The sequence below is a fragment of the Arachis duranensis genome, chromosome 5 (assembly GCF_000817695.3).
Source record: "Arachis duranensis cultivar V14167 chromosome 5, aradu.V14167.gnm2.J7QH, whole genome shotgun sequence".
In the NCBI taxonomy this organism is placed as follows: Eukaryota; Viridiplantae; Streptophyta; class Magnoliopsida; order Fabales; family Fabaceae; genus Arachis; species Arachis duranensis.
Genome location: NC_029776.3, coordinates 93,725,446 through 93,753,221, shown reverse-complemented (window position 1 = coordinate 93,753,221; position 27,776 = coordinate 93,725,446). Strand labels below are relative to the sequence as shown.

The following is a 27,776-nucleotide window of genomic DNA, read 5'->3' as shown; positions in this document are numbered from 1 at the left end:
TTATCAAGTATTATAAAATAAATTTTAATGATTTTATATTTTATGTTAATGTTTAAAATATTATTTTAATATAATTTTTTGATATTATAAAAAAGTTTTGCATAATAATTAATTTTATTAAATAAAAAATACTCATATATTTTATATTTAATTATTTAAGAATAAAAGATTTTGTTGCTGTTTAAAGTATTGTGTATTAAAGTATTGTCATTTAAAACATCTATTTATGTACTACGATATTCTATATTTATTAGAGTCTATCAATACTTTTTTTTATATTAGCCTTTGATTTTCATCTAATAAAATCTAATGGCCTATATAAATGTGGCTCATTCAATAAGCACATAACTGTTGAGTTCGTTTTAGACATACCCCGAAACAAAACTGTCAGCAAACACCAATAAATTTACAAATGCACAAGATAATTACAACCCATTTCTACAATTCAAAACTAGTCATGTCCCAGTTTCTTTCGATAAAGCTTTTTGGTTAATGATATTTTTTAGCTTATTATTTGTTAAATTAGATAAATAGAGTACAATTAGTTATGTTTTGCTATTGTAAATCAATTGAATACTTCGCATTTCTCGTCTCTGCCTTTGCTTCACTGGAACAACAACCACCACCATGCTCATGATGATGATGGTGGTGGTGGTGGTGGTGATGACCCCCACTGTGATGATGCTGATGCGTCTGCTTCCCCTTGAGTTGCTTCCTCATGTCATAAGCATTCTCCCCATCTACATAATACTTCGCCTCCATATCATGAATCTTATAACCCAATGTCTCCGCGTACAAATTAAATGCAGCACGATTGCTCTTTCTAACATGCAGGGAGACGTACTCAGCACCTTTGTCACATTTGGTAAACACAATTAGTCATTCAGATACTAAGCCCCTTTGTAAAGCTAACTAGTGATTACAGAATCTAACATCTAATAAACTTGTAATTGAACATGAATAACTTGCTAACTGAAGCTGCAAAGAAAGGGAGAAAAAAAGTGAAAAAACATTTTATTAAACCAAAATTTACAAATCAAAGATTATTTTTATCTTTGACAGTATTCACAAACATGGTATGAAGTATGAACAAACAACTATGCATTGTTGTAAATAGGAAGGCGTCTTTAAGGTTCAACGGTTCAACCTTTGGTCTTCACCCTAAAGACCAACTTGCTTACCACCATGCTTAACCCTTATTGCTTATATGCATACCCTTACAACATCTCTAGTTTCATGGTAACCAAACTTGTAACTAAAGAAACCAAATCCTAACAAACATTTTTAACTTGCAATTGAAAGCCACAACTGGCTCACTGAAAACCAAACAGATTGAAAGATAAGCTAAGGAGATAACTCCACTTGTGAAATTTCCAATAGCAACAAGGTTAAACCCTTAGAACATTTTTCTTTTCATCATGCACAATCATGCTATTGCAAAAACTAACTCCTATAAGAACCTGTAATTCAATCCCAAAAATTTGTTAACAGAAACAACTATGTTGGGCAGAAAAATCATTAATGAGATACCAAAGTGACATTCATTTTTGTTTTCAACAATGATTAATTGCAAAGCTTCTTTTATGATTTTGCAAAGGAATCACCACAAATCCCTACATAATGAATCAAAGTAACAATTTGTAATTAAAATGGGGACATAGATTGCAGTAGAGATACAAAATGTTTCTTCTACAGAAACCATAATGTTCCAGCAACTTCAGAACAGAAACTACAGTAACAGTATTCAGTAGCAAAGTGATTAATCGGATACCAAAATGACATTATTTTTGTTTTCAACATTAACTAATTACAAATCTTTTTATTTTACAATTTTGCAAAGGAATATCCACAAAAAGACTGAAATCAACATAACCATTTTGTAATTTAAATGGGGACACAGATAGAAGTACAAATATAAAACGTCTCATAAAGAAACCATGAGTATCTCAATTCTAGCAAGTTCAGAGCAGAGATAACATACCAAAGTGTCAGTCATTTTTGTTTCTCAACATTAATTAGTGCATGTTTGGGTTCCCCCAGTTTGCCACACCCATAATCAATTATGGTGGACCAAAATCAATTATGTACATCGTAAATGCATTAGATTTCCAGTTAACTAAAATTTTGTAATTGAATATATGGTCAAAATCAATTATATCATATGTGAAAATTTATCACTTCTCCAGTTAAAATATTTGTTGATTTTAATTGTCAATTATAAAAATTTACCAAACATATATGACTTTACTTCAAAAGAAATTTTCACTACAAACTTCTTTTTTGTGATTTTGCAAGGGAATCACCACAAAATCGCAAACAGAACGAAATCAAAGTGAAAATGTTCCAAATAAAACGGGGCACAGAATCATAAGTAATTCAAAACAACCGACTTGCCTGTTCCATGGCATTCTGAGCAGCTTTCATGAGCTTGGTGGCAAGGCCAAGCTTTGCGGTGGGTGGTGAGGACGGAGAGGGAGGTGATGTGGCCATGGCACTCGGAAGTCTCCTCCTCCATGTTGGCAAGGACGTAGCCGACAATGCGGCCATTTAATCCTTGGCAAGGTAGAGGAGCTGGGGCCAGGAGAGGATGTGGTAGAGGTAGTATTTCATCTGGTAGTTCTCTGGCAGGCAGAAGAGCTTGCAAGCCTGCATAGCCAGCAGGTCATCCACCGTTGCCTTCCTTATGCACACCATCGACCCTGTTGATATGCCTCAACCAAGGATTAGGAACTTTGCATTCAAGTTTCCAAACCCGGCTTATTCACCTAATTGACAAGTAAACCAATCAAAACTTACTCCGAAATATTCTTAACAAATAACAGGAAAAAATATTCAATGGCCATTAGTTGTTTATTGGATAATATATCATATATAAGTAGTCTTATAAAGAAGATGAAAATTACATGTATGTGTAGCTAGATTTTTGACAAGTACTAGGACCAAACTTAAGTAATGTGAGATTTTCTTAAAATAAACGTCAAACTATTTAATTCTATAATAAGCACAGATGAAGGATTGGATATTCATTTAATAAGAACAGTATCAATTCATTTTATTACTGTCTTTGATAAATAAAATGGCAAGCTCAACTTAAAGGAATAAATCATAAACACACAAAAATCCATCAAAGGTTCAGAGTGTAAAAACATATTTCCACAATACCAATAGAATCCGCTTCTGTATGTTACATAATCATCATAGCAATTCTAAATAACAAAGATCCCTCACAGCTAAAATACCACAACTCCTCTTGTGACCATCTTCAAACCTGTGTTGCATACCATAAGATTCCATGACTTCAAACCCCAGAACCCACTCTCCATTATCTTAAATCGATTTAGCACATAAATAACATTAAGAGACACATCTATCAATTCATTTGATATATCTATCGGTAACAAATTAATTATATATTACCCAAATGTTGAGTGAAACCCCATAATGGTCCTTCAGATTGAGCCCGTGCACCAATGTTACCCCTAAGTTTCGAAATGCTCTAATTGCACCCTTTAGATTGAGCTCCGTGCGAAATCCTGGTCCCTCTACCCAATTCCGGCGTGACTCAGCAGCCGGAGCGCTGAACTGGCAGTTCCACCACCTCCACGTGGGCTTCATCACCTTCCACCATCACCATTGTTCCTCCTCTCCTCCCAACGGAGCCATTACCCTTCTCTCTTCTTCCAATTTTCCTTTCCCTTTCTAATTGCTACAAGGTAATGCCATTCGGCCTGAAAAACACAGGGACAACATATCAAAGGCTGATGAACAAAATATTTGGCAGCCTCATAGGCAAGACAGTGAAAGTCTACGTGGACGACATCCTCGCAAAGACTACACAGCCTGACGACCTTCTGAGCGACCTGGGAAGCGTATTTGCATCTCTCCGACAACACGGCATGAGGCTCAACCCCCTCAAATGCGCTTTCGCCATGGAAGCTGGAAAGTTCCTAGGATTCATGATAACCCAGAGGGGAGTGGAAGCCAATCCCGAAAAATGCCAAGCAATACTCCAAATGAAGAGCCCGGGCTGTGTCAAGGATGTTCAGAGATTGGTAGGTCGCCTCACATTGTTATCCCGATTCCTCGGAGCCTCGGCAGCAAAGGCCCTGCCCTTCTTCAGTCTGATGAGAAAAGGAATAGCATTCGAATGGACTCCTGCATGTGAGGAAGCGTTCAGACACTTCAAAGAAATCCTAGCGACACCCCCTGTGCTCGGAAAGCCCAAGGCTGGAGAGCCGCTATACCTATACCTAGCCATAACAGGGGAAGCCCTGGCAACGGTTTTGATACGAGAGGAAGAAAAGGCTCAACAACCAGTCTACTTTGTGAGTAGAGCCCTACAAGGGGCGGAACTGAGATACAGCAAACTGGAGAAGCTAGCTCTGGCGCTCCTGACCTCTTCTCGAAGATTAAAACAATACTTCCAGGGGCACCAGATTGTCGTTAGAACGGACCAAGGAATCCGACAAGTCCTCCAAAAACCCGATTTAGCGGGAAGGATGATGACTTGGTCCATTGAGCTCTCCCAATATGACATACGATACGAACCTCGGCACGCGATTAAGGCGCAAGCAATGGCAGACTTCCTGGTAGAAGTAACGGGGGATCCAACAGAAGAGACGGGCACACGGTGGAGGCTCTATGTTGACGGGGCCTCCAACCAAACGTCCGGGGGTGCCGGGATCATCCTCGAGAGCCCGGCTGGAGTCGTATACGAGCAGTCGATCAAGTTCGAGTTCCCCGTTTCGAACAACCAAGCAGAATACGAAGCCATCCTGGGAGGCTTAGCCCTGGCAAAGGAAGTTGAAGCGACAAGGCTGGAGGTATGCAACGATTCACAGGTTGTCACCTCGCAAGTAAATGGAAGCTACCAGGCCAGAGACTCGCTATTGCAAAAGTATTTAGAAAAAGTCAAGGAATCGAGCAAGGCATTCGAGGATGTCGCAATCCAACACGTTCTAAGGGAAAGGAACACACGGGCAGACTTTCTATCCAAGTTGGCCAGCACAAAACCGGGAGAAGGCAACTGGTCTCTCATTCAGGGCATGATGAAGGAACCAGCAGTTACTCTACACCTGTCAAGACTAAGCCCCTCCTGGTTAGACCCCATCGCTAACTTCCTAGAAAGCGGCAAACTCCCCGGCGACGAAAAGGATGCTAAAACCTTGAGAAGGGAGGCAGCCAAGTACGCGATCATCTAGGGTCAGCTGTTTAGAAAGGGGCTCAGCCAGCCCTTATTGAAATGCCTACATCCCGACCAGATGGACTACGTGCTCAGGGAAGTTCATGAAGGGTGTTGCGGCCACCACATAGGGGGCAAAGCCCTAGCAAGAAAGCTAATACGAGCGGGATACTATTGGCCATCGATGATGACGGATTCTAAAGAATATGTGAGAAAATGCGTCAAGTGTTAAGAGAACGCCAACTTCCACAAAGCACCAGCTTCCGAACTGAGCCTTTTAACGTCCTCCCGACCCTTCTCACAATGGGGAGTTGACCTCTTGGGACCCTTCCCGGTTGGTCAAGGACAAGTTAAGTACCTCATCGTCGCCATCGACTACTACACTAAGTGGATAGAGGCCGAGCCACTGGCTAGCATATCCTCATCCAATTGCAGAAAGTTCATGTGGAGACAGGTGATAACCCGGTTCGACATCCCGGAGGTCGTCATCTCAGACAATGGGACCCAGTTCACCGACAAGAAGTTCACAAAGTTCCTTACCGGCCTGGGCATAAGGCAGAAATTCTCCTCGGTAGAACATCCCCAAACAAACGGCCAGGTCGAGTCCGCAAACAAGGTCATCTTACTAGGACTCAAGAAGCGGCTGGATAATAAAAAAGGTGCTTGGGCCGATGAACTCGCCTCGGTCTTCTGGTCCTACCGAACAACCGAGCAGTCATCCACAAGGGAAACCCCCTTTCGACTAACATATGGGCTAGATGCAGTAATACTTGTGGAAATCGGTGAACCAAGCCCATGACTACTCTTAAAGGGAGTAGAGGAAGCTGTGGAAAAGGACTTTGTGGATGAGGCCAGAGAAATGGCCCACTTGTCAAAAACGGCATTGAAGCAAAGAATGTCCCTGCGTTACAATACCAAAGTGCTCAAAAGAGAATTTGAACAAGGCGACCTCGTCCTGAGACGTAACGACATCGGTCTACCGACCCCAGGAGGAGGCAAACTTGTGGCAAATTGGGAAGGCCCCGACAGAGTCAGAGAGGTGATTGGCAAAGGGGCCTACAAGTTAGAAAAGCTCAACGGCAAGGAAATCCCGAGAACATGGAACACGGGCAACTTGAGAAGGTTCTACTCCTAACCCATACATGGCGACCAAACAAGCTAAGTGGTTCATTTTGTAATAGCGCCTTTACTATAAAAGTAGACTTTGTTTAATTACCGGTTGAATAGTCTTTGTCAAAATTTTATGATGCGTTTTATCTACCTTTCTTAACCCACTCCTCGTGTAAGCGAATTCCTCCCAAGGAACACCAGATAAATAATACGCGGCCCCGGGACTGATCACCCCGGGAGCCCCTCAAGTTAAGGCCATAACAAACGGCCGCAACAAATAGAGTACCCGACTCCGATGAAATACCAGCGTAATGGTAAAATGAATAAACGAGCAAACAGACAAACGAAAGCAACATAATAAGCAGAAACGAAAGCAACATAAGCAGAAAATGGTACCCATAAACCGACCAAGCGGTTAACAAAGTCAAGTACGACAAAAGACTTCAAAGTCTCAAAAAAGGTTCAACAAAAAACCCACAAAGATATAAGGTACGGGAAATCACTTCCTCGGCATATCGACGATCTTGCCGTCCTTGATGGTCTTGAAAATGCCGATTGCCGACGTGTCGAAATCGGGAGCAATAATCTTCACCTGAGGCTTGAGAGCATCTTCGGTCATGAAGATCGCATTTTTTCCTTGCTCTCTCACCTCCTTGTGCTTCTTTTTAAACTCATCTGCCTCTTCCCGAGCAGACTTAGCAGCCGTGATGGCCGTATCCCGCTCCTTCTCTAAGGTAACCACTCGACTCTACGCGGCGTTCAACTGGCTTTCCAGGGTCACCTCCCGCTCGGTCAAGCGAGACACAGAAGCATCAGCAGTCTTCAGCTTTTCCTCAGCAGATGTGGCCTTCTCTTCGACGGTTTTAAGCTCTTCCTTCGCCTCGGACAGCTGCCCTTGGAGTGTTTCCACTTGAACCTTGAATTTATTGTTGGCCGTGGTGGCAGACTCGAGCTTTCAGCGCAGCGACGCCATGCTCGACAACTCAAACTCAGCCTTCCGGGCTATGGTCGCGCCGCGAAGGAGAGTGCGATACATCCACCGCGCTTTCCTCGAGAGGTCGGTACCATGGAAATGCTCCTCCATGCCGGCAAGCAGTTGGGTATCTACAAACGCACCGGCATCAAAGTTCCTCTCCATAACGGTGAGAATCCCTTTCAGGTTAGAATGCGACCTTTGCCTCTTTGGCGTTGGGATAACCCTCAACTCCTCATCCTCGGTTTGTTGAACAGAATATGAGTGCCCGGTGCCAGCCACCTCCTCGGGAGCAGGGGAATCATGCATCACACCAGCATCCTTATCCGACATGACGACGTCAGGAGGTGTGGATATTACTTGCCCCCCTCGTTCTCAGGAGGCACCACTGGCTGCTCCCCGGCCTTTTCCCCAGCATCTTCTTCCAAGAAAGTCTTGAACAAGTTCTCAAGACCGGTCACTTCGGTAGACATCCCCACTACAAGCAAGAAACGAACAAGTTAGTAATCAACACAGCAAGGCAAAACAAACAATCATGCAAATGACAACACGACGAAGACGACTCACGAATATAATCCCGGGCGACATCCTGACTACCCATAAGGAGGTGGGGATTCACTTGATTTCTCCCCAAAACAGCCCACAGTACATCAGCTACATTTCGGTCCACGGCCGACATCCCCTTGTAAGTGACTTTAATAAAAGGTTTGGACCCCGTCCCGAAACTCCAGTACGTCGGGATGAGGCGCTCCCCCTCCAACGACAACCAAAAGGGGTGACGACCCTTAACCGGCTGAACTTTAAAATACTTATCCTTGAACCCATGGTAGGAGTCCTTGAATAAGCCAAATATCATCTGCCCCTGGGCAGATCGGAAAGACATAAACCCCTTCCTCGCCTTCCCCTCCTTGGAAGGGTTCGTAAGATTAAAGAAATAAAGAAAGACATCAACAGACACCGGCAGCTCCAAGTACTCGCACACCATCTCGAAGCAGCGGATTGAAGCCCAACTGTTCGGATGCAGCTGGGATGGTGCCACCGAGATCCGATTAAGAAGACCCATCTGAAAGGGAGAGAAAGGGATGCGAACCCCTACTTGGGTGAACATAGCCTTATAAAATCAGATCCAGTCGGCAACCCGGGGGGCATCGAAGTTGAGTTCAAACAGCCGCTTATGAGGAGCAGGAACATAGACGTGATAATTGGCCTCTTCATCGGTACCCCCACACAAGTACTCGGCCTGACGAAATTCCGTGAGCTCCTCCTCACCCATCTGGTTGGGGGAGTCCCTGAGGTCGGAAACCACCCAAGCGTACGGGTCGTAACCCGCATCGGAGGTGGAAGCCCGGGCGACGACACAAGGCATACCTACAATGGGGACACCGCTCGGTTAGTCCATGAGGACGGAAGCCCGGAAAAACCCAAAAAACCACACTTCACCTATCCTACAACTCAAACTAAGCGTACCTAAAGGTAAAACCAAATAAGGCTTATTCCAATATGGTAACCCCCCTTACACACCCTACTTGATAGAAAAAAGGTGTCTATCCTACAAAAATCAAATAACAAGCAGCAAGCACATACAATGAACATGCATGAAACCATCGAGGCAGAAGAGGGAAGGGAACAGTGATTACCTGGATTAATGGAAAAAACTTTAAAAGAGTGGGACGCGCAGGAATATTGAAATGAGCTTCTGGATAATAGAGAATGCAGAAAAAGGAGAAGCAAAAGTGATTAGGAGAAGCAAGAATGGGAAAAAAAACTAATGCGAAACTGTTTAAAACTGCCGTAGAGAGAGCGCGAAAGGCCTGGGGGCAAAATGGTCTTTGCATACAAGGTTTTTCAATCCATTATGAGCATTCAATGCTCCGCACGAGGAACGAAGTGACGAATGATCGTCCCAACAACGAACGGGCACGCACACGAGAGGCGCGTCCCCGCCACGGACAACCGACCTGGCGACCGCGAATGAAGAGATAACACGCCGCCAACAGCCCATGCGGCTAATTGCCGGTGCGTTGGGGGCACTGTTACGGCCTGGCCCAGGCAATTTGCGGGTCAACCTGACCCACTGAGGACCCGACCCGAACGGTCGGACGCGTAATACTCGCCACGCAACCCGGACACGCGTCCTTGACAGCTCTCCACTGCAGCTGTGAGGAAGCATCGAGGAAGGTGGGCCCGTCCTTGCAGGGCCCACCTCTGACACGGTATAAATGGGGAAGGACATGCCCTTTTCCCCAAGGTACGTCACATACCACCTACCCATCTTTTGCCTGCACATTAACTGACTAGGGCGTCGGAGTGTCTTTGCAGGTGACACCCCCCTCTTTTCTCTCCACATCGAGACCTCGTCTTCCTGGCTGGTCACCTCCCGCACAGTCACACCGATCAAGGCGTTTTCACCATCTCAAATCCCCCTCCCGAACCATCCGGTAACCGACCAACCGAACAAAAACACACCTAAAAATGAAGTACAATTCGAGTATTTGACAACCACATCTTAGCAACACACCACAAATATCATAATTCATGAATAAGTATGACATAAACCAAAACCTAGAAATTAAGTGAGTAACACAGGAAAATTACAAACCTAAAAAGCAGAACGAGACCAGAAGGCGTGTGGAAACAAAAAGAGATAGGAGGAGGGATATAATTGGCTGACCAAGCGGGTTTGAGAGACAGAGAACTTACCGTCGAGTGAGAGGGTGATGGAGAGAACAGAGAAGGCAAGCCGCGATTCGAGCCGAACAGAGCCGAGCCGAGCCGATAGAGTTTGGGTTGGGGTTGGCTTAATGTGAGAGTGAATCAAAGTTAGGTGGGTCGTGGGACGGTGGGAGTATACTCCTATTTGGTAATGGGCTAATATTCAGTTGGGTTGATGTACGAAAAGCATAAGTGAGTCTGTGATTTAGTTACTAGTGTTTTTGTTCGTAATATTGAATATAAATTTTTAGAAGTTATATTGGCTTTATTTTAATATTCTAGATTATGAAAAAAATTAAAAAATTAAATTATTTTTATAAAAAAATTATATTAAAAAAGTTTCTACAAAAAAATATATAAATTAAAAAATAAATAATAAAAATTTAAAATTAAATTAAAAATTTAAAAAAATAGAATAGAAATGTAAAAAGAGAAAGAATGAGAGAGAAGAGAGAATGATAAAGAAAAAGGAGAGAGGGAGTTTATTAAATTTGGAGAAAAGATTTTATTATAATTATAATGAAAGAATATTTTGTGACACATTTTGGTTTATCAAATTTGTAATATAAAATAAAAATTATAAGTTATATATAGAATAGAAAGGATAGAGAAAAATAAAAAATGGGAGAGAAGTAGATAAGAGGATGGAAGAAGGGAATTTATTAATTTTGGAAAATATATTCATCTTAATTAATGAGTGTTATATGACATATTTTGGTTATTAAATTAGTAATATAGTATAGCTATATTTTAATTTTAATTACAATTAGAGAATATCGTATTGCATATTTTGATTATCAAATTTGTAATTAATCATGATAATGATATTGATAAAAGGAAAGAGAAATGAGACAGCTGGCATAACAACTCAACTAGCAATATGGAGGCAACAAACTTTCCGAAAATGACAACAAATATATAGGAAGAAAGGCACCAAGGGAATGGCATGGAAGTTGTAAGCTCTAATTCTCTCACCCTCTGAAATTGTCCTTCTCTGTTAATTCTTACTATTGGCCATTTTGACTAATATCCCCTTCTTCTCTGCTACAGGAAGCTTTCCCTTCCTTAACTCTATTTCTCAATTCTGTTATCTGTTAGTGAATTGATTCATCTTTTTCTTTTCTAGTTGTTGAACCTTGTATTCCCATCGTACTCCCTTCATTCAAATTAAGTTACGAATTGCCTGCATAATTATATCAACTGGTGCTTTCATTTTGCTTTCATTTTCATGGTCAAAAATACTCGGCTGCAAACAATGCAAGCCGCTATCAACAAACTCTCCGAACGCTCCGAGGCCCATCAGGAACAACTTGCTGCCATCAATCAATCCCTGGCTTCACTTCAGGCTCATGCCGCTCAACGTGCTGAGGGGTCGGTGTCGGCAAATCAACCGCACTCGATCTTTGCACCCCCACGACACGTGAATCTTGAGTTTCCCCGTTTTTCCGGTGGCGATGATGTGCTCCAGTAACTCTATCGAGCTGACCGTTTCTTCAAGATCCACGACATCTCGGAGGACCAGAAGGTTGACCTCGCCGCCGTGAGCCTAGAAGGCAAGGTTCTGTCCTGGTTTCGATTGCTCTAAAGAACAAGTCCGATCCAAAATTGGTTTACCTTATCCACCACAATGCAGATCTAGTTCGGCCCGTCCCAGTTCGACAACCCGCGAGGATTTGCTGAAGTTGAAACAATCCTCCACCTTCACCACATACTTCGACACGTTCACCGATCTAGCCGCAAGGACATACGGTATCGATGATGCTTTTCTTCTTGACTGCTTTGTCGGTGGGTTACACCCAGATCTGAAACGCGAAGTCAAATCGTGTTAACCGAATTCATTGCTCCAACCATGCCTTTTCTCACCCACCCCCAGAAACCCCCTTTTACTTCGGCAAGCAAAGCCCACGCGGACACCCCAACCCCAACTCCATGCACGCCTTCAGCACCCCCGCTCCTCCCAACCCCGCCCAAATCAAACCCCCTCCGTAAACTCTCCCCTGCTGAGATTCAATTTCTCCGTGACAAGGGTTTGTGCTTTACTTGCGACGAAAAATTCTCCCCCTCCCACAAATGCTCTTCCAAACACTACTTCATCATCCAATCAGTGGAGGAACTCCCACCGGACCAAGACTCGCCAGAGGAGCCCCTTAGCCCACCCGTTTCCACCCCTGATCAGGATTCCATCACTGAGGAACCTCACCACTTATCCTTTAATGCTCTGTCAGGAGTACCCTCTAGGAAGTCGATTCGGTTCACGGGCTCTATTCCAGGGAAACAACTTCGAATTCTCATGGATGGCGGCAGTTCTGACAACTTCATCCACCCTGACCTCTCAACTATGCTTGCTCTCCCCATCTTTCCAGCCCCATAATTTGAAGTGGAGGTCGGCAACGACGCCTTACTACACTGTGAAGGCGAAGTACGCAATGTTCCAGTCACCATCCAGGGTCATACTCTCTCTATTTCAGCCTTTGTGCTGCCAATTGCTTCAAAGGAGTTGGTTTTGGGTGACAGTTGGTTAGAGACACTAGATACTCATTTGGTCAACTACAAAGATAAATTCATCACATTCTTGGCTGGGTCCAACCCATGCTCACTTTAGCCAATTCCGACGTCTCCTCTCGGTGTCTGCTATTGTTGAATTATACACTCTTCAAGCCCAGTCGCCCGAGACCCCTGTTCCTTCCCCATTGGATTTTCCCTCCACCATGCCGCCTGAACTGGCCTCACTTCTAACCGACTTCGCTGCAGTCTTTCAGATCCCGCACAGCCTCCCACCACCGCGTACCCATGACCATAGTATCACCCTATTTCCCAACTCCTCCCCGGTGAAGGTGCGCCCATACCGGTATCCACATAGCCAAAAAGCCAAGATTGAAAGTATTGTGGCTGAATTGGTGTCAGAAGGCGTGGTGCAGCCTAGCACCAGCCCTTTTTCGTCCCCAATCTTGTTAGTTAAGAAGAAAGACGGGACATGGCATTTTTGTATGGACTATCAGGCTCTCAACGCTGTGACCGTAAAAGACTCTTTTCCCATGCCAACCGTCAATGAGTTATTGGACGAGCTCTTTTGAGCGCAATTCTTCTCCAAATTGGACCTCCGATCGGGCTATCACCAAATCGGGGTCCGTGAAGATGATCGTCATAAGACTACCTTTCGAACACACCAGGGATTATACGAATGGCTGGTAATGTCATTCGGGTTATCTAATGCACCAGCGACCTTCCAAAGCCTCATGAATTCCATTTTTGCGGCGGTCCTAAGGAAGTTTGTGCTAGTCTTCTTCGATGATATACTCGTCTATAGTCTTGATTGGGATTCTCATTTGCAACACTTGAAGCATGTCTTGTCCATTCTTTAGGAGAACACCCTCTTTGCTAAGTTGTCAAAGTGTTCCTTTGGGCAGCAGAGCATTACTTGGGACATGTAGTATCCAGACATGGGGTCCAGGTGGACGGTTCAAAGGTCACAGCTATCAGGGAGTGGCCTGTGCCAACCTCGGTGAAGCAACTTCGTGCATTATTAGGCATTGCTAGTTACTATAGAAAGTTCATCTGCCAGTTTGCTACCTTGGCTACGCCACTCACAGACTTACTGAAGAAGGACGCATTCATTTGGTCTGCGGCCACCAACGATGCCTTCATCAACCTTAAATATGCACTTACAACAACGCCGGTGCTGGCTCTACCGAATTTCTCGGAACCCTTTGTGCTGGAAACTGATGCTTCAGGGATCGGACTTGGTGCAATCCTCAGCTAAGACAACTGATGAGCGGATAATTTATACGCTTTTTGGCATTATTTTTAGGTAGTTTTTAGTATGTTTTAGTTAATTTTTATCATATTTTTATTAGTTTTTATGCAAAAATCACATTTCTGGACTTTACTATAAGTTTGTGTGTTTTTCTGTAATTTTAGGTATTCTCTGGCTGAAATTGAGGAACCTGAGCAAAAATCTTATCCAAATGCTGAGAAAGAACTGCAGATGCTGTTGGATTCTGACCTTCCTGCATTCGAAGTGGATTTTCTAGAGCTACAGAAGCCCAATTGGCGCGCTCTCAATTGCGTTGGAAAGTAGACATCTTGGGCTTTCCAGCAACGTATAATAGTCCATACTTTGCCTGAGATTTGATGGCCCAAACTCCACCAGAGACCATTTTCTGGAGTAAAACGCCTGAACTGGTACCAAAGCTGGAGTTAAACGCCCAAACTGGCACTAAAACTGGCGTTTAGGTAGTGTTTAGTTGATGTCCATGTCTCAATAAGACATGGACACGGTGACACATGTCTACTGTTTGGTTTAGTGAGACACAAATTTTTGATGGACACGGGAAGACACAGATGGACACGGAGACACTAAATTAGTGTACCTCCAATTTAATGAGACACTGAGACACAACTTGTGAGACACTACTTTTTTACTCTTTTACCCTTATTCAATTTTTAAATTTTCAAAATTTATCCTCTTATCTCCTCAAATATTTCTTTTTTTTACTTCCTCTTTTAAAATCTACAACCAAATTTATTTTTCTGTTTTCTTAAAAAAAATTATACATTTAATTTTTTATTTATTTGAATTTAAATAATCTTTGATAAATTTCAGACTTTGATTTTCTATTTTTTCCAAAAAAATTATATATTTAATATTTAAATGATAATTTGAAATGATATTAAAAGAAAAAAAATACGGGAAGAAATAAAAATTTAATGGTTATGACATGTAGCCTTTGAGGTGATGGGTGTGTAACGGTGTTGGTAAATCTTGTGGTTAAATGAAGGGCAATTCAAACTTTTTTAAATATTTGTGTCTTGTTCATTATTTTTACCAAACATAATACATAGACACAAATATTTTATGTTTATGTCTTTAGTGTCTGTGTCTTTGTGTATATGTCTCATCCTATACATCAACCAAACGGAGTCTTAACTCCAAGAGTGGCCTATGCACGTGGAAGCTTGGAAGCTCAGCCCAAACACTCACCAAGTGGGGCCCGAAAGTAGATTTCTGTACTATCTGCACTTAGTTACTTATTTTCTGTAACCCTAGGTTACTAGTTTAGTATAAAAACTACTTTTAGAGATTCATTCAGCACCTCATGACAATTTTTACAATCCTTATTGTATCTTTGATGACATAAGTCTCTAAACCCTAATGGTTAGGGGTGAGGAGCTCTGCTGTGTCTCGATGAATTAATACAATTACTATTGTTTCCATTCAATCACGCTTGTTTCTGTTCTAAGATATTCACTCGTACTTCAATATGATGAATGTGATGATCTGTGACACTCATCATCATTCTCACAATTATTAACGTGTGCCTGACAACCACTTCTGTTCTATCTGAGCTCAACGTAGTCATTAGGTGACAGCTTGAGTGTGTATCTCTTGGACTCCTGATTCACGAGTTTGATTGCCTCTCCTGACAACAGAGCATTCAAATTCGTGAGACCAGAATCTTCGTGGTAAAGGCTAGAATCAATTGGCAGCATTCCTGAGATCCAGAAAGTCTAAACATTGTCTGTGGTATTCTGAGTAAGATCTGGGAAGGGATGACTGTGACGAGTTTCAAACTCGCGACTGTTGGGCGCAGTGACAGTGTGCAAAAGGATCAATGGATCTTATTCCAACACAAGTGAGGACCGACAGATGATTAGCCATGTACAGAAACTGTATGTGAAACTTTTTCACTGAGAGGACGGATGGTAGCCATTGACAACAGTGATCCACCAACATAAAGCTTGCCATAGAAGGAGCCAGGCATGTTTGAAGAAGAAGACAGTAGGGAAGCAGAGATTCAAAGGGCAAAGCATCTCCGAAACCTCAACCTGTTCTCCATTACTACATAACAAGTATTATTTATTTCATGTTCTTTTACTTTTTACAAATAAAACTAAGAATTATTATTGATATCCTGACTAAGAATAATAAGATAACCATAGCTTGCTTCAAGCCGGCAATCTCCGTGGGATCGACCCTTACTCACGTAAGGTATTACTTGGACGATCCAGTGCACTTGCTGGTTAGTTGTATGAGTTGTGAAAAGTGTGATTTACAATTCCGTGCACCAACAACCACCCTATTGCATTTTTCTCCCGAAAACTCCCTACCTCCAACCAAAACTTGTCAGCTTACGCTCGGGAGATGCATGCCATCATTTCGGCTGTGGCCAAGTTCTGCCACTACCTTCTCGGCAATAGGTTTCTTATCCGAACAGATCATAAAAGCTTGCGAGAGCTGCAACAACAGACCATTCAAATCCCATAGCAACAATGGTGGATGTCGAAGCTGTTGGGCTATAATTTTTCAATTGAATATAAGAAAGGGTCCGAGAATCCTTTATGTCTCTGACTACTATGGAGAGTGAGTTGATGGCTCAAATCTGACAGGGCCTCAGGAATTTTGACCCCAAATCAAAATTATCTGAGTCAGCGGCATCCTCAGACCGGCTGCACAACAGGCAAGGGCTCTGGTATTGGGACAACCGCATTATCATCCCAGCCGATTCTCCATTGGTGAAACACATTTTGCGGCATTTCCACGATTCACCGTTAGGTGGACATGCGGGTATTCAGAAAACCTTGGCTAGAATTGCAAGTCAATTCTTTTGGAAACACATGGCAAGTTCTATCAAGGAATACATCTCATCTTGTGCCATTTGCCAACAGGCAAAGTACTCCACCCGCCCACCCCCAGGCCTCTTAGTGCCACTCCCCATTCCTTCCCATGTGTGGCAAGATATCTCCATGGACTTTATTACCGGTCTTCCCCCTTCTCATGGCTTTGCGACAATCATGGTGGTGGTCGATTGTCTTTCTAAATTTGCTCATTTCATTCCCCTTCCATCAGACTTCTCAGCTTCTAAGGTTGCTGATGCTTTCATAAAGCACATCATTAGCATCCATGGGGTTCCCCAGTCCATCGTCTCTAATCGAGACAAGGTATTTACTTGCAAATTCTGGGAACACTTGTGCAATGCACAGAGCATCAAATTGGCTCGAAGCTCAGCCTAGCATCCGCAAACTGATGGCCAGACCGAGGTCCTCAATAGATGTCTCGAGATGTATCTACGCTGCTATACTCAGCAGAACCCGAAGGCTTGGTACAATTTACTGCCTTGGGTGGCATTTAGTTATAATACCGCAATCCACTCAGCTACAGGTATATCTCCATACAAGGCCCTATTCGGGAGAGATCCCTCTCCTCTTATTCGTTACAATGTTGAGGCCACAGACCCACCAGCGGTACAAGAACTCCTCCAACAGCGTGACCATATACTGACAGCCCTTCGAAGCCATTTACAGCGAGCACAATCTCGCATGAAACTGAACGCTGATAAGAAGCGCAACGAATTGGAGTTTCAAGCCGGGTGATTTGGTGTATGTGAAGCTCCAACCGTATCGACAGCAATTTATGGCGTTGCGCCGGAATCAAAAACTTAGCACGCGCTATATCGGCCCATTTCCAGTGATCACAAAAATTGGTAAAGTTGAAGAATACAAGTTGCAGTTCCCGGCAACTGCTAAAATCCACCCAGTCTTCCATGTGTCATTGCTTAAGAAGTGTACCGGCAAACCCCTAGAATCCAGCATCCCTTCACCGTTGTTGCTGGATGGCCAGGGCCTCGAATTGTAGCCTCAACTGGCCGTATGGTCAAGAAGGATAACCACTGGCATAAAGAGGTATTGATCAAGTGGCAAGCTTTGCCTGTGGAGGATGCTACTTGGGAAGTTTATGAAGATATGAAGCAGCTGCACCCCAACTTCGACCTTGAGGGTAAGGTCAATTTGAACGGGGGACTGTTGATAGAAGGAAAGAGAAATAGGGCAGCTGACATAACAACTCAACTAGCAATATGGAGGCAACAAACTTCCCGTAAATGACAACAAATATATAGGAAGAAAGGCACCAAGGGAATGTCATGGAAGTTATAAGCTGACCCTCTCACCCTCTGAAATTGCCCTTCTCTGTTAATTTTTACTATTGGCCATTTTTACTAATATCCCATTCTTCTCTGCTGCAGGAAGCTCTCCCTTCCTCAACTCTACTTCTCAATTCTGTTATCTGTTAGGTGAATTGGTTCATCTTTTTCTTTCCTAGTTGTTGAACCTTGTACTCCCTTCGTAATCCCTTCATTCAAATTAAGTGCCGAATTGCCTGCATAGTTATATCAGATATATATAAAAGAGATAAAGTGGGTATAAGAATAAGAGAGATAGAATGGGTGCAGAAATGAGAGAGAGAGAGAAAGGGAGAGGAGGAAAAAACTTTTTAATTTTGGAAGAAAAAAATTTGATTTTAATTACAATAAAAGAGTGACATGTGGTATATTTTAGTTATAAAATTAGTAATATATAATATAGTTATATTTTAATTTTAATTTTAGTTTAATTTAATTTTAATTGTAAACAGAGAATATTATGTTACACATTTTGATTGTCAAATTTATAATTAGTTATTGATAATGATATATAAAAGAGAAAATGTGGGTATAAGAATAACTGAATAAGAGAGGTAGGATGGATAAAGGAACGAAAGAGATAGAGAGAGAAAAGGCGGCGGGGGGAGAGAACTCCTTAATTTTGGAGGAAATGATTTGATTTCAATTACAATGAGAGAGTGATATATGACACATTTTAGTTGGAAAATTAGTAATATATAATAGAATATATAATAGATAGATAAATAATACTGTACATTTAAATTTTTTTATTAACTAAGTCTAATTAAATTGATCGAATAGCAACAAAAATTAATTATGGATAATATTACTCCAAATCTTATTATTTAACTTAGTTCATAAAAAAAATTGAATGCATAACATTATTATTTTATTTATTCGTTCAAATAAGTGTTAGAGATTCAAATCTTACGCATATAATAATTTATTGGTAAAATTTAGAGTATATACGCAAATAGGTCCCTGAAAATTTTTGCATTAAACATTTTTGTCTTCAAAATTTTTTTATTACATTAAGGTCCTTGAATTTTATAAAAGTAAGACATATGAGTCCGTATCTTAGGTATATCTGTTATTTTTATTTGGATAACTAGGTACTAAAAAGTGTGACGTAGGGACTTATATGTCTTATTTTTGTAAAGTTCAAAAATCTCAACGTAATAATTTTTTTTGAAAACAAAAATATTTGATGCAAAATTTTTCAAGGACTTATTTGAGTTTATACTCTAAAATTTAAATTCTTAAATAAAATTTAAATTCTTAAATAAAATTTAAATTCGTAACAAATTAGTCTTTAATTCATCAAATTAAATAATATTATAATGTCATTCTTTACATAAACTTTTTGTATTGTATTATATATAAATTTATAAAAAAAGTGACATTATCAAAATAAAAAGACATTACCATTTTTGTATAAATGAGTTATAACTCAAATGGCATAGTCTCTCCATATTTACTTAAAAGTCGCAGATTCGAATCTCACTTCTAAATTTGGAAAAAAATATAATATATAAGTAAATAAATAGATAGATTAATTCAAATAACATTGTTTAATACAAATTTATAAAAGGATGTGTTATTTATGCATAAAAATTGAAGTAAAAAAACATGATTGGGAACATACAGTAGGATAAAGATTCATAAGAAAATTAGTTGTAAAGTTACTCGATGATCAAAGACTTAGTATTCCAAAAACATTTTTACATTTATAAATAAAGCTAGTGTATTGTATTTATTTTTTCAAAATATTGCAAATAGAAAATTTTAATAAAAAAATATATTATTTTAAGTCCTTTATGCATTGAATATACTAAAATAGTCAAAATCCTCTACTTTTATTCTTTTTACTGATATCCTTAAGCCTTAAAGCACCATTTAATTAAATCTACCATTTAAATATCTCAAATGGAAGTTTATCTTTTAAAAACATGTTTTGGAACGCTCAACAAGTACCAAACTACCAATTATCCCTATTTCTCTTTACCATATGTGCAATTATTATTCTGATATATTATTTGCTTTTATACCTAAATAACAGAAATTTTGCCTTAATTTGCTTGAGATATTACACTTGGAATTAGGCATTTCAAAATGTACATAATGCTCACAGTTTGAGCAAGCCTAGCAATCTTGTGCACCAAGGAAATTATGTAATAGGAGAATTCCTCTTCAAATACATGCAGAAGTAAGCATTTTCTGCTAATGTTTTGCATTGAGAAGAAACTAATGAACTAGGACCATCCCTACATCTGTTTCACAATAAAGAATTGAGTACTACTATACTATACATTCTGTTTACAAGACTTAATAAGTAGTAATACAAAAATGGTAGTTCATGATTAATGACAATGGAATCCTATATTAAAGATTCTTGTACCAAAAAGAGTGTAGAATTTCTATGCAATCTTTCCAAGTCATTGTCGGTTGAAACGAAAAACTGTCTTTGAGAAAAAGGGGGCATATTAAGGCCTCTGAATGCATGAGGGTTAGATCAAAATCATGATTCAAGGAGAGAAATGCATAATTGGCTCCAGCGGAAAATGGAATAATACCAACATAACAAGGAGAGAAATACATGCAAAAAGTTCTATTTGAATAATGTGTCAGGAACCAACTTTTTTCAGTTAACTTTTTTAAAATTATTTTGTTTATCTTAAATTCTGTATCCTAAATTAACTCTTAATCCTAAATCTTAAGTTATAAATCTAAATCCTAAAGTCGGTTAATGTTGGCTAATTTAAAATTGGTTCCGTATACTTTTGCATCTAATTTTGAATACATACATTCATACCATTTGAGTATGGTTATATGCAAATACACCAATCAAGCCAAAATTTCAAATGAGGGAAGGGAATATATAAAAAGCTCATTTGTTAAAGATTCAGTGTTCTTATATACAAATTCTGATTACCAAGATGTGTAGTATGAATATCATACTACAATTTCACTTGGTAGAACACAAATCGTGATCACCTTTTGGATATTCTAATGATTACGAAATCTTGGCAAGAGCCATTTTCCATTATATCCTAAACAAGTAGTAAATTTTCAAAAGATGTAGAAATGAAGAAACGTGACTGGATTTGCCAAAAGTGAGTCATATTAGCTGATGCAGACATACCTTCAGGGAATTTATAGGTTTTCTCCATTTTCACATGAAATTTTGAAGACATTCTTAATTGTTAAGATTCAAGCAGAAGTGATCCTTCTTTGTTCATAAACACATTAGTGCTGAATTCAAGCAAGTGATCTATCTCTTTCCATGAATGACGGATTGAATCTGATGAATGTTCTTCCGTGTTCATCACTGAAGGCAAGGTCAGATTTGATAACTAGGGTTCACATTAACATTTGGGATTGCTCTTATTAAGAACTGGAATCAAAACTGCAGCGTTTTTGATGATTGTGTACATGGCTTCTATCCTATTCACAACACTCAGTCCACGTATAACAGCTACCGGTATAGGTAGGATCTTTCGGTTAATTTTTACCTGTAAACCGAGGAGAGGGACCTATTGGTCACACGGAGAAAATCGATGAGGGCCGCGTTGTTATTTTCCAATGGTTAGGGGGTGCCAGGTCAATTTTGTAAATGGTTAGGGATTGGGGAGGGGTTTTACTCTAAATTTACAAGTGCACAAGATAATTACAACCCATTTCTACGGTTCAAAACTAGCCATGTCCCACTTTCTTTCACAACAACAACAACAAAAGAAGAGAAAAGAAAAGAAAACTTCATTTTCAGAGAATGAAGGAAAATTGCTCTTACAATCAGGTCCGCTTCGCATTTCTCGTCTCTGCCTTTGCTTCACTGGAACAACAACCACCACCATGCTCATGATAATGATGGTGGTGGTGGTGGGGGTGATGACCCCCACTGTGATGATGCTGATGCGTCTGCTTCCCCTTGAGTTGCTTCTTCATGTCATAAGCATTCTCCGCATCTACATAATACTTCGCCTCCATATCATGAATCTTATAACCCAATGTCTTCGTGTACAAATTAAATGCAGCACGATTGCTCTTTCTAACATGCAGGGAGACGTACTCAGCACCAAACACCTATGTCACATTTGGTAAACACAATTAGTCATTCAGATACTAAGCCCCTTTGTAAAGCTAACTAGTGATTACAGAATCTAACATCTAATAAACTTGTAATTGAACATGAATAACTTGCTAACTGAAGCTACAAAGAAAGGGAGAAAAAAAGTGAAAAAACATTTTATTAAACCAAAATTTACAAATCTAACACTCCTATTTTATATATATTAAAACAATGTCATCTCTTTTGAAAATCTGTTGTCAGATGATTACCTATTTCACCTGTCTAATTAGGTTTCTCTCAAGCAAATTGCTTTAAGAGATGGTGCTCGTTCTGAAGAAGCAGAAGTAGTTTAGGCCTGTAGATACTTGTCTATACCCTTGTTAATTATGCATTTATGTAGCATGAATATATATAAAGAGCTTCCAAAATCTTCTTGGTGCATATTTCCATGACTTTTGACGTCTACAATTTACATATTGGCCACTTAAAATTCATTTGTAAAAGTTGATTCTCTCATTTTCGTAAACTTCTCTAGGAATAGACAATGCTTAAATTGTAATGAAGATAAGCCAAAGGACGTTGATCTGCCTACTAATCAAATGAGTAAAGGAGATTGGATATGTCCGGAGTAAGTCCTCCAGCTGTTTTAATTGCTTACTAGCTTTTCGATTTCCATTTGTTTGTAAAGGTTCCTTTTGAAAGCACTATAAGTTTTGTCCATATCAATAGAATTATGTGAATTACACTGTTCTATGATTTTTCTTCTCTTACTTTCGTACTTGACCATATGCAATTATGCATGGCAAACTCTACTCTCGTTGGTTTTGCCGCAGATGCAGTGTTATGAATTTTTCCAGAAATGTTCAGTGTCTAAAATGTAAGACAGCAGGGGATGAAGTTGAAATGAAAAAAGGAGATTGGAATTGTCCACAGTGAGTCTCCTAATAATGGGGAAACATGCAGCTTAGATGTCAAAAGATATCATCCATGAAGCTTGTTCATTTGATATACTAGACCAATCACTAGAATACATACACAGAACCTCATGTTATGTAAATATTTTAGTATACAGTAGAGTTGTGTGTTTCTATAAGCTCTGCAGATCCTCTATTGTTGTGCTGTCTAGTTTGTTATATGCATTTTTTTTTGCTGCTTTGTTTTATGATGTTGGGACTTGGGATGGCGGTTTTGTCCTTTTGAGCTTGTGGATGAATGGATTGTTGTATATATTATTGTTTTGATTGATAAAACTATGCGCTGCATGTGCCTACTATGGCACTTGGTGTCATACTAGCTACCAGCATTGCTAATCTGTAATCCCACAGCTCCCATTCGCAAGCATCCTTTAAGTTAAAGCTAAAAGGAAGTTTTGGCTTGAGTATCAGCAAAAGCTGGATTCATAGCACTAACATACTAGAACCAATTCCTGGATGTTGACTTGCAAGCAATAGTTTCAAGAATTTTCTTGTCAAATAAACAACAGTTCACGGTGGCTAATGATAAATGTCAACAGTCATGGGAATTTGTTAGATACTCCACCTATAAAGATAAAGAAAAGCAAGTTGCACAGTTTAGGAATAGCAGGGAAACCATAACAAAATTATTAACAATTGTCAAAAACAAAAGTGCAAACTTAGTTGAATAAAATTGAGATAGTCAAAAACTTAGTGATAGTGAGGTCATGGCATTGCCAAAGTCCTCTGCCCCAGCATATAGAAAATTTATATAACTATTCTACATATTCAATAACAATAGAAATGTAACTTTAATTTGAGATGTATTTGATCTTCTTTTATCTATTCAATAAGCCTCTAGCAATTATTTTACCAAGGAATTTTCTGCCGTAACATTCTCATCTTTTTCAAACAAAGCTCAAATAATGGTTTAAAAAGTCACAGCATCAGGAATGCAACCATCATGTTCCATTTTTGACAACAGGGTCAATGCATCTTTAAACAGACCCTCTTTAGAAAGACTATTGATCATAATATTGTATGTCTGCCTGGACGTTTAGACAGGAAGATCCTGAAAAATCTCCTGAGCATGTTTAAGTTTTCCACATTTGCATAGGCCATCAATAAGTATGTTGTATGAGTGTATATTTGGTTAATGCCAATCTCTTCCATTTTACTGAATAACACAAGTGCCTTGTCAAGTTGTAGGTTTTTGCACAAGGCATCTATCAAGAAATTGTAAATGAATATAGAAGAAGGTTGACCTTTATCATGCATCTCAATAAAAAGCTCCAAAGCACGAGAGATTCTCTTTGATTTGCCCAAGCCATCATCAATAAGAGTGTTGTAAGTTACCGTGGTAGGAACTAAGTTCTTGCGGAACAAGTTTAGATGTACAAAACTACAAACTAAAATCAAGGCAAGAGAAATATTGATGCAGAAAAATATCTGCTTTGAAATACTTTGGTGGCCAAACCACACACTCATTTAAGCAGGTCGAAATCCAGTGTAAAGCAAATATTGCCAATCTCCATAGAGAAGTCATTGATCAACAAGCAAACTAACAATAAAATTTGAAGTTGGGAAACCATAACCGAATTATTAACACACTCATATTTTAGAACCACATATTTTTCACAATAATGTAATTTTCCTTATATAGAATGCAATGGATTTGCAAATGTTTATAACACTCTTTTTTGTTTTTCTTAGTTTGTAGCATGATAATAGTTAAGATATATGATCTCATACGATAACAGTAAAGAACTATTAATTACTATAAAGAGATCTTAAACACTAAACCTGTAAGCTACAACTAGGAATATCCTCTAAAGAATCAATAAAGCATAGTGGAATTAAAAAGGATGATAGCAATTACAAAAATTAAAAGTTCAAAATTAATTGAATAAAAATGAGATAATCAAGACATCAGTGGTATTGATGTTGTGGCATTGCCAAAGTTCTCTGACCCAACAGATACAGAATTTACAGAACTATGATACATATTCTGCGACGATAGAGAGGTGATTTCAATTTGAGTTGATGTATCTTACCTTCATGGCTTCATTCATCCATTCAATAAGCCTCTAGCAATCATTTTCCGAAGAAGTTTTTCTGCCATGTCATTCTCACCTTTTTCAAACAAAGCACGAATAACGATTTCAAAAGTCACAGCATTTGGTAAGCAACCGTTGTCTTCCATTTTTGACATCAGGGCCAATGCTTCTTCAAATAAGCCCTCATTGCAGATCCCATTGATCATAATAGTGTATGTCCTCACATTTTTATGGTAGTTTTTAATGGAAAGATCTTGAAAAATCTCTTTTGCTTCTATAAGTCTTCCATTTTTGCATAGGCCATCAATAAGTATATTATACGTGAATATATCCGGACCAATGCCACTCTTTTTCATTTGATTAAATAACATAAGTGCCTTGTCAACTTGTTTGATATTGAACATCCCATCCAACAAGGAAGTGTAAGTGATTATATTAGCAGGTTGACCTTTATTATGCATCTCAACAAGAAGCTTTGAAGCACAAGAGATTCTCTTTGATTTGCACAAGCCATCAATTAGGGTATTGTAAGTTATTGTGTTTGGAACCAGGTTCTTGCGCTGCATTTCTTCAAGGAGACTCGCTGCTTCATCGACCAGCTTTATCTTGCATAACCCATTAACCATGATATTGTAACTCCGGATATTAGGAGACACTCTACTTTGAGCCATTGTGTTGAATACATATTTTGCCTTATTTAATTCATTAACCAAGCAATACCCATCCATTAAACAATTATAAGTAACCACAGTTGGTTCCACAGCATCTTTTGTCATCACAGCCAACACACTCTTAGCATCTTTGATATTTCCCTCCTTACATAGCCCATCAATCAAAGTATTATAGGTACGAACATTTGGAGTAATGTTTTTTAGCATCATATGATTTAGTAAATCAATGGCTTCCTTAAGTTGGCCCGCAAGGCACAATCCATAAGTTAGAGTGCTGTACGTGATAACATCAGGAGAGATTCCCTTAGCAAGCATTTCGGAGTATAAATGAAAAGCATCACTTACAAATGTAACCTTGCACAAGCTATCAATAATTGTGTTGTACATGGCGACATTAGGAGCAATCCCATACCGTGGGATCTTTCTCAACACTTGAATAGCAGCTGATGTGTGTCCGGTCTTACAGAGTCCATTAATCAAGATGCCATAAGTGACTTGGTCGAATTGAAATCCATGAGCCAACACTCTGTCATGAAAGTGCAGTGCTTTTTCAACATTACCGCATAGACAGAGACCTTTAATGAGTGTATTCAACGTTATGGTATCAGGCTGAAAACCCATCCTGAAAATCTTGGTCAGTACAGAGAAAGCAAGCGCCATACAACCCATGCCGCATAAACAATTAATTACGATGCTCAAAGTAACTATGCTGGGCGGAATTCCCCTGGCTTGCAATTGCTGAAAAAGGGAAATGGCGGTGGGGAAATGGTGCGTCTTGGCAAGAGACCCCAAAATCTGGTTAAATTGGATGATGGATGGAGGGCGACGCATAGAGAGCATGCGAGTGAAGGAATCAACAGCTTCATCAACATGGCGAGGGGATGTGAGCTGAGAATGAGAGTGAAGGCTTGACATTGAACATGAACAGGAAGAAAAGCGAAAAGGGAAAACATAGGGCACAATATGAAGAGAGAAGCTGAACCTGGAGAATGATGCTGCACGCAACATGTTTGTGTAAAATCCGTTTAAACGAGAAGAAGGAGTTGGAAGAGAAAAGAGCGAATTGAATGATGGAAACAATCACTGTCATGGAAACAAAGGTTAGTTGAGACTTGATAGCTGACACTTGACACCAAAGCAAAGAACCATGATAATGAAATTGGAGTTGATTTCTATTATTTTTCTAACAGCATAGCTGATTTTCTAAAAGTTAGATAATTGTATGAAAATATTTAAAAATCATATTATATTTTCAAATTAAGGAATTTAATTAAATTCTTGAGTAAACACAAGAAAAAAGAGTAAAATAAAAAAAGTTCTTCAAAAGAGACACTAAATTAAAAAAAAATTCTTATAGATATATAAATTGATGAAGGATATGGTTCATATGTATATTAAAATAAATTTGTACAATTACAAGAGATATGTTAGAAGATTATTAAAATTTATTAATTTTGACTATTAATTAGCTATTAATATTTAAAAATATAGAATAAAGTATATTGTTGAATTATTAAATTAAAAGAAGGGATAAGGATTGTTTTGGTCTATAACGTTAAGGGTCAGAATCGAAACCGTCTCCAACTTAATTTTTTATTTAGAATCATTCTTAACGTTTTTTTTTTCATATTTAAATCGTCCTTTTAATTTTTTCTAGACAAAAATGCCTTTTACTATCATGAGCACCTTTACTTCCACTACCACTATCACCACCTTTACCTCCACCACCAAGAAAAACAACATCAATAAAATCAACACAAATTCAACAAATCAAAGAATCAAAAATTCAACTCAACAACCAAATCAACACACAACAACAATAAAATCAGAAAACAACAAATTAAAACCAGAAGAAGAAATAGAAGATCAAGCAGAGGAGGCAGAAGAAGAAGCAGAACCATCGGCGCTTCCCCGACGGCAGCTCGTGAGCGAATCGGTGGCGACGGCTCAGCGGCGTGGTCTCCAGATGTCGATGCGATGGCGGCGGCGAACCCTAGCAGCGCCGGCGCATTTCCTTTCCCTCTTCTCTTCTTCTCGTCGCAGCCCCTCTCCTTTCTTCTTTCTTTCAGCAACGGCAACGGCAGCTCCAAGCTTTGCCAACGCCGACGC

General features: G+C 39.6%; 3 protein-coding genes across 7 annotated transcripts in view; 1 reads left to right on the top strand and 2 right to left on the bottom strand.

The window, feature by feature from the left end:
• The window catches only part of LOC107490662 (pentatricopeptide repeat-containing protein At1g62930, chloroplastic-like), a 38,837-nt gene that overhangs the window by 6,368 nt on the left and 4,693 nt on the right, over positions 1 to 27,776 (bottom strand). For 2 of the 5 annotated variants that reach the window (XM_052262065.1, XM_052262063.1), the window contains exon 2: positions 24,994 to 25,444. The exons of 1 other annotated variant lie outside the window; for it this stretch is intronic. In XM_052262065.1, coding sequence (XP_052118025.1) covers positions 25,008 to 25,444 — 437 coding nt within the window. In that variant the 3' untranslated portion in view covers positions 24,994 to 25,007. Of the gene's footprint in view, positions 1 to 23,109; positions 23,526 to 24,993; positions 26,556 to 26,649; positions 26,769 to 27,776 lie in introns of those variants that run through there. 2 more of the 5 variants (XM_052262066.1, XM_052262064.1) reach the window with 2 other exon arrangements.
• LOC107490498 (N-terminal acetyltransferase A complex catalytic subunit NAA10-like) lies at positions 556 to 2,693 on the bottom strand. Its single transcript, XM_052261829.1, has 2 exons — positions 2,395 to 2,693; positions 556 to 851 (listed from the first exon to the last, which is right to left on the bottom strand). The coding sequence occupies exons 1-2, from the start codon at positions 2,513 to 2,515 to the stop codon at positions 556 to 558; spliced, it is 417 nt and encodes a 138-aa protein (XP_052117789.1). The 5' UTR covers positions 2,516 to 2,693.
• Positions 13,159 to 13,737, top strand: LOC107490500 (uncharacterized mitochondrial protein AtMg00860-like). The gene is made up of 2 exons (XM_016111276.1): positions 13,159 to 13,165; positions 13,385 to 13,737. Exons 1-2 carry the CDS (start codon positions 13,159 to 13,161, stop codon positions 13,735 to 13,737), a joined length of 360 nt encoding a protein of 119 aa, XP_015966762.1.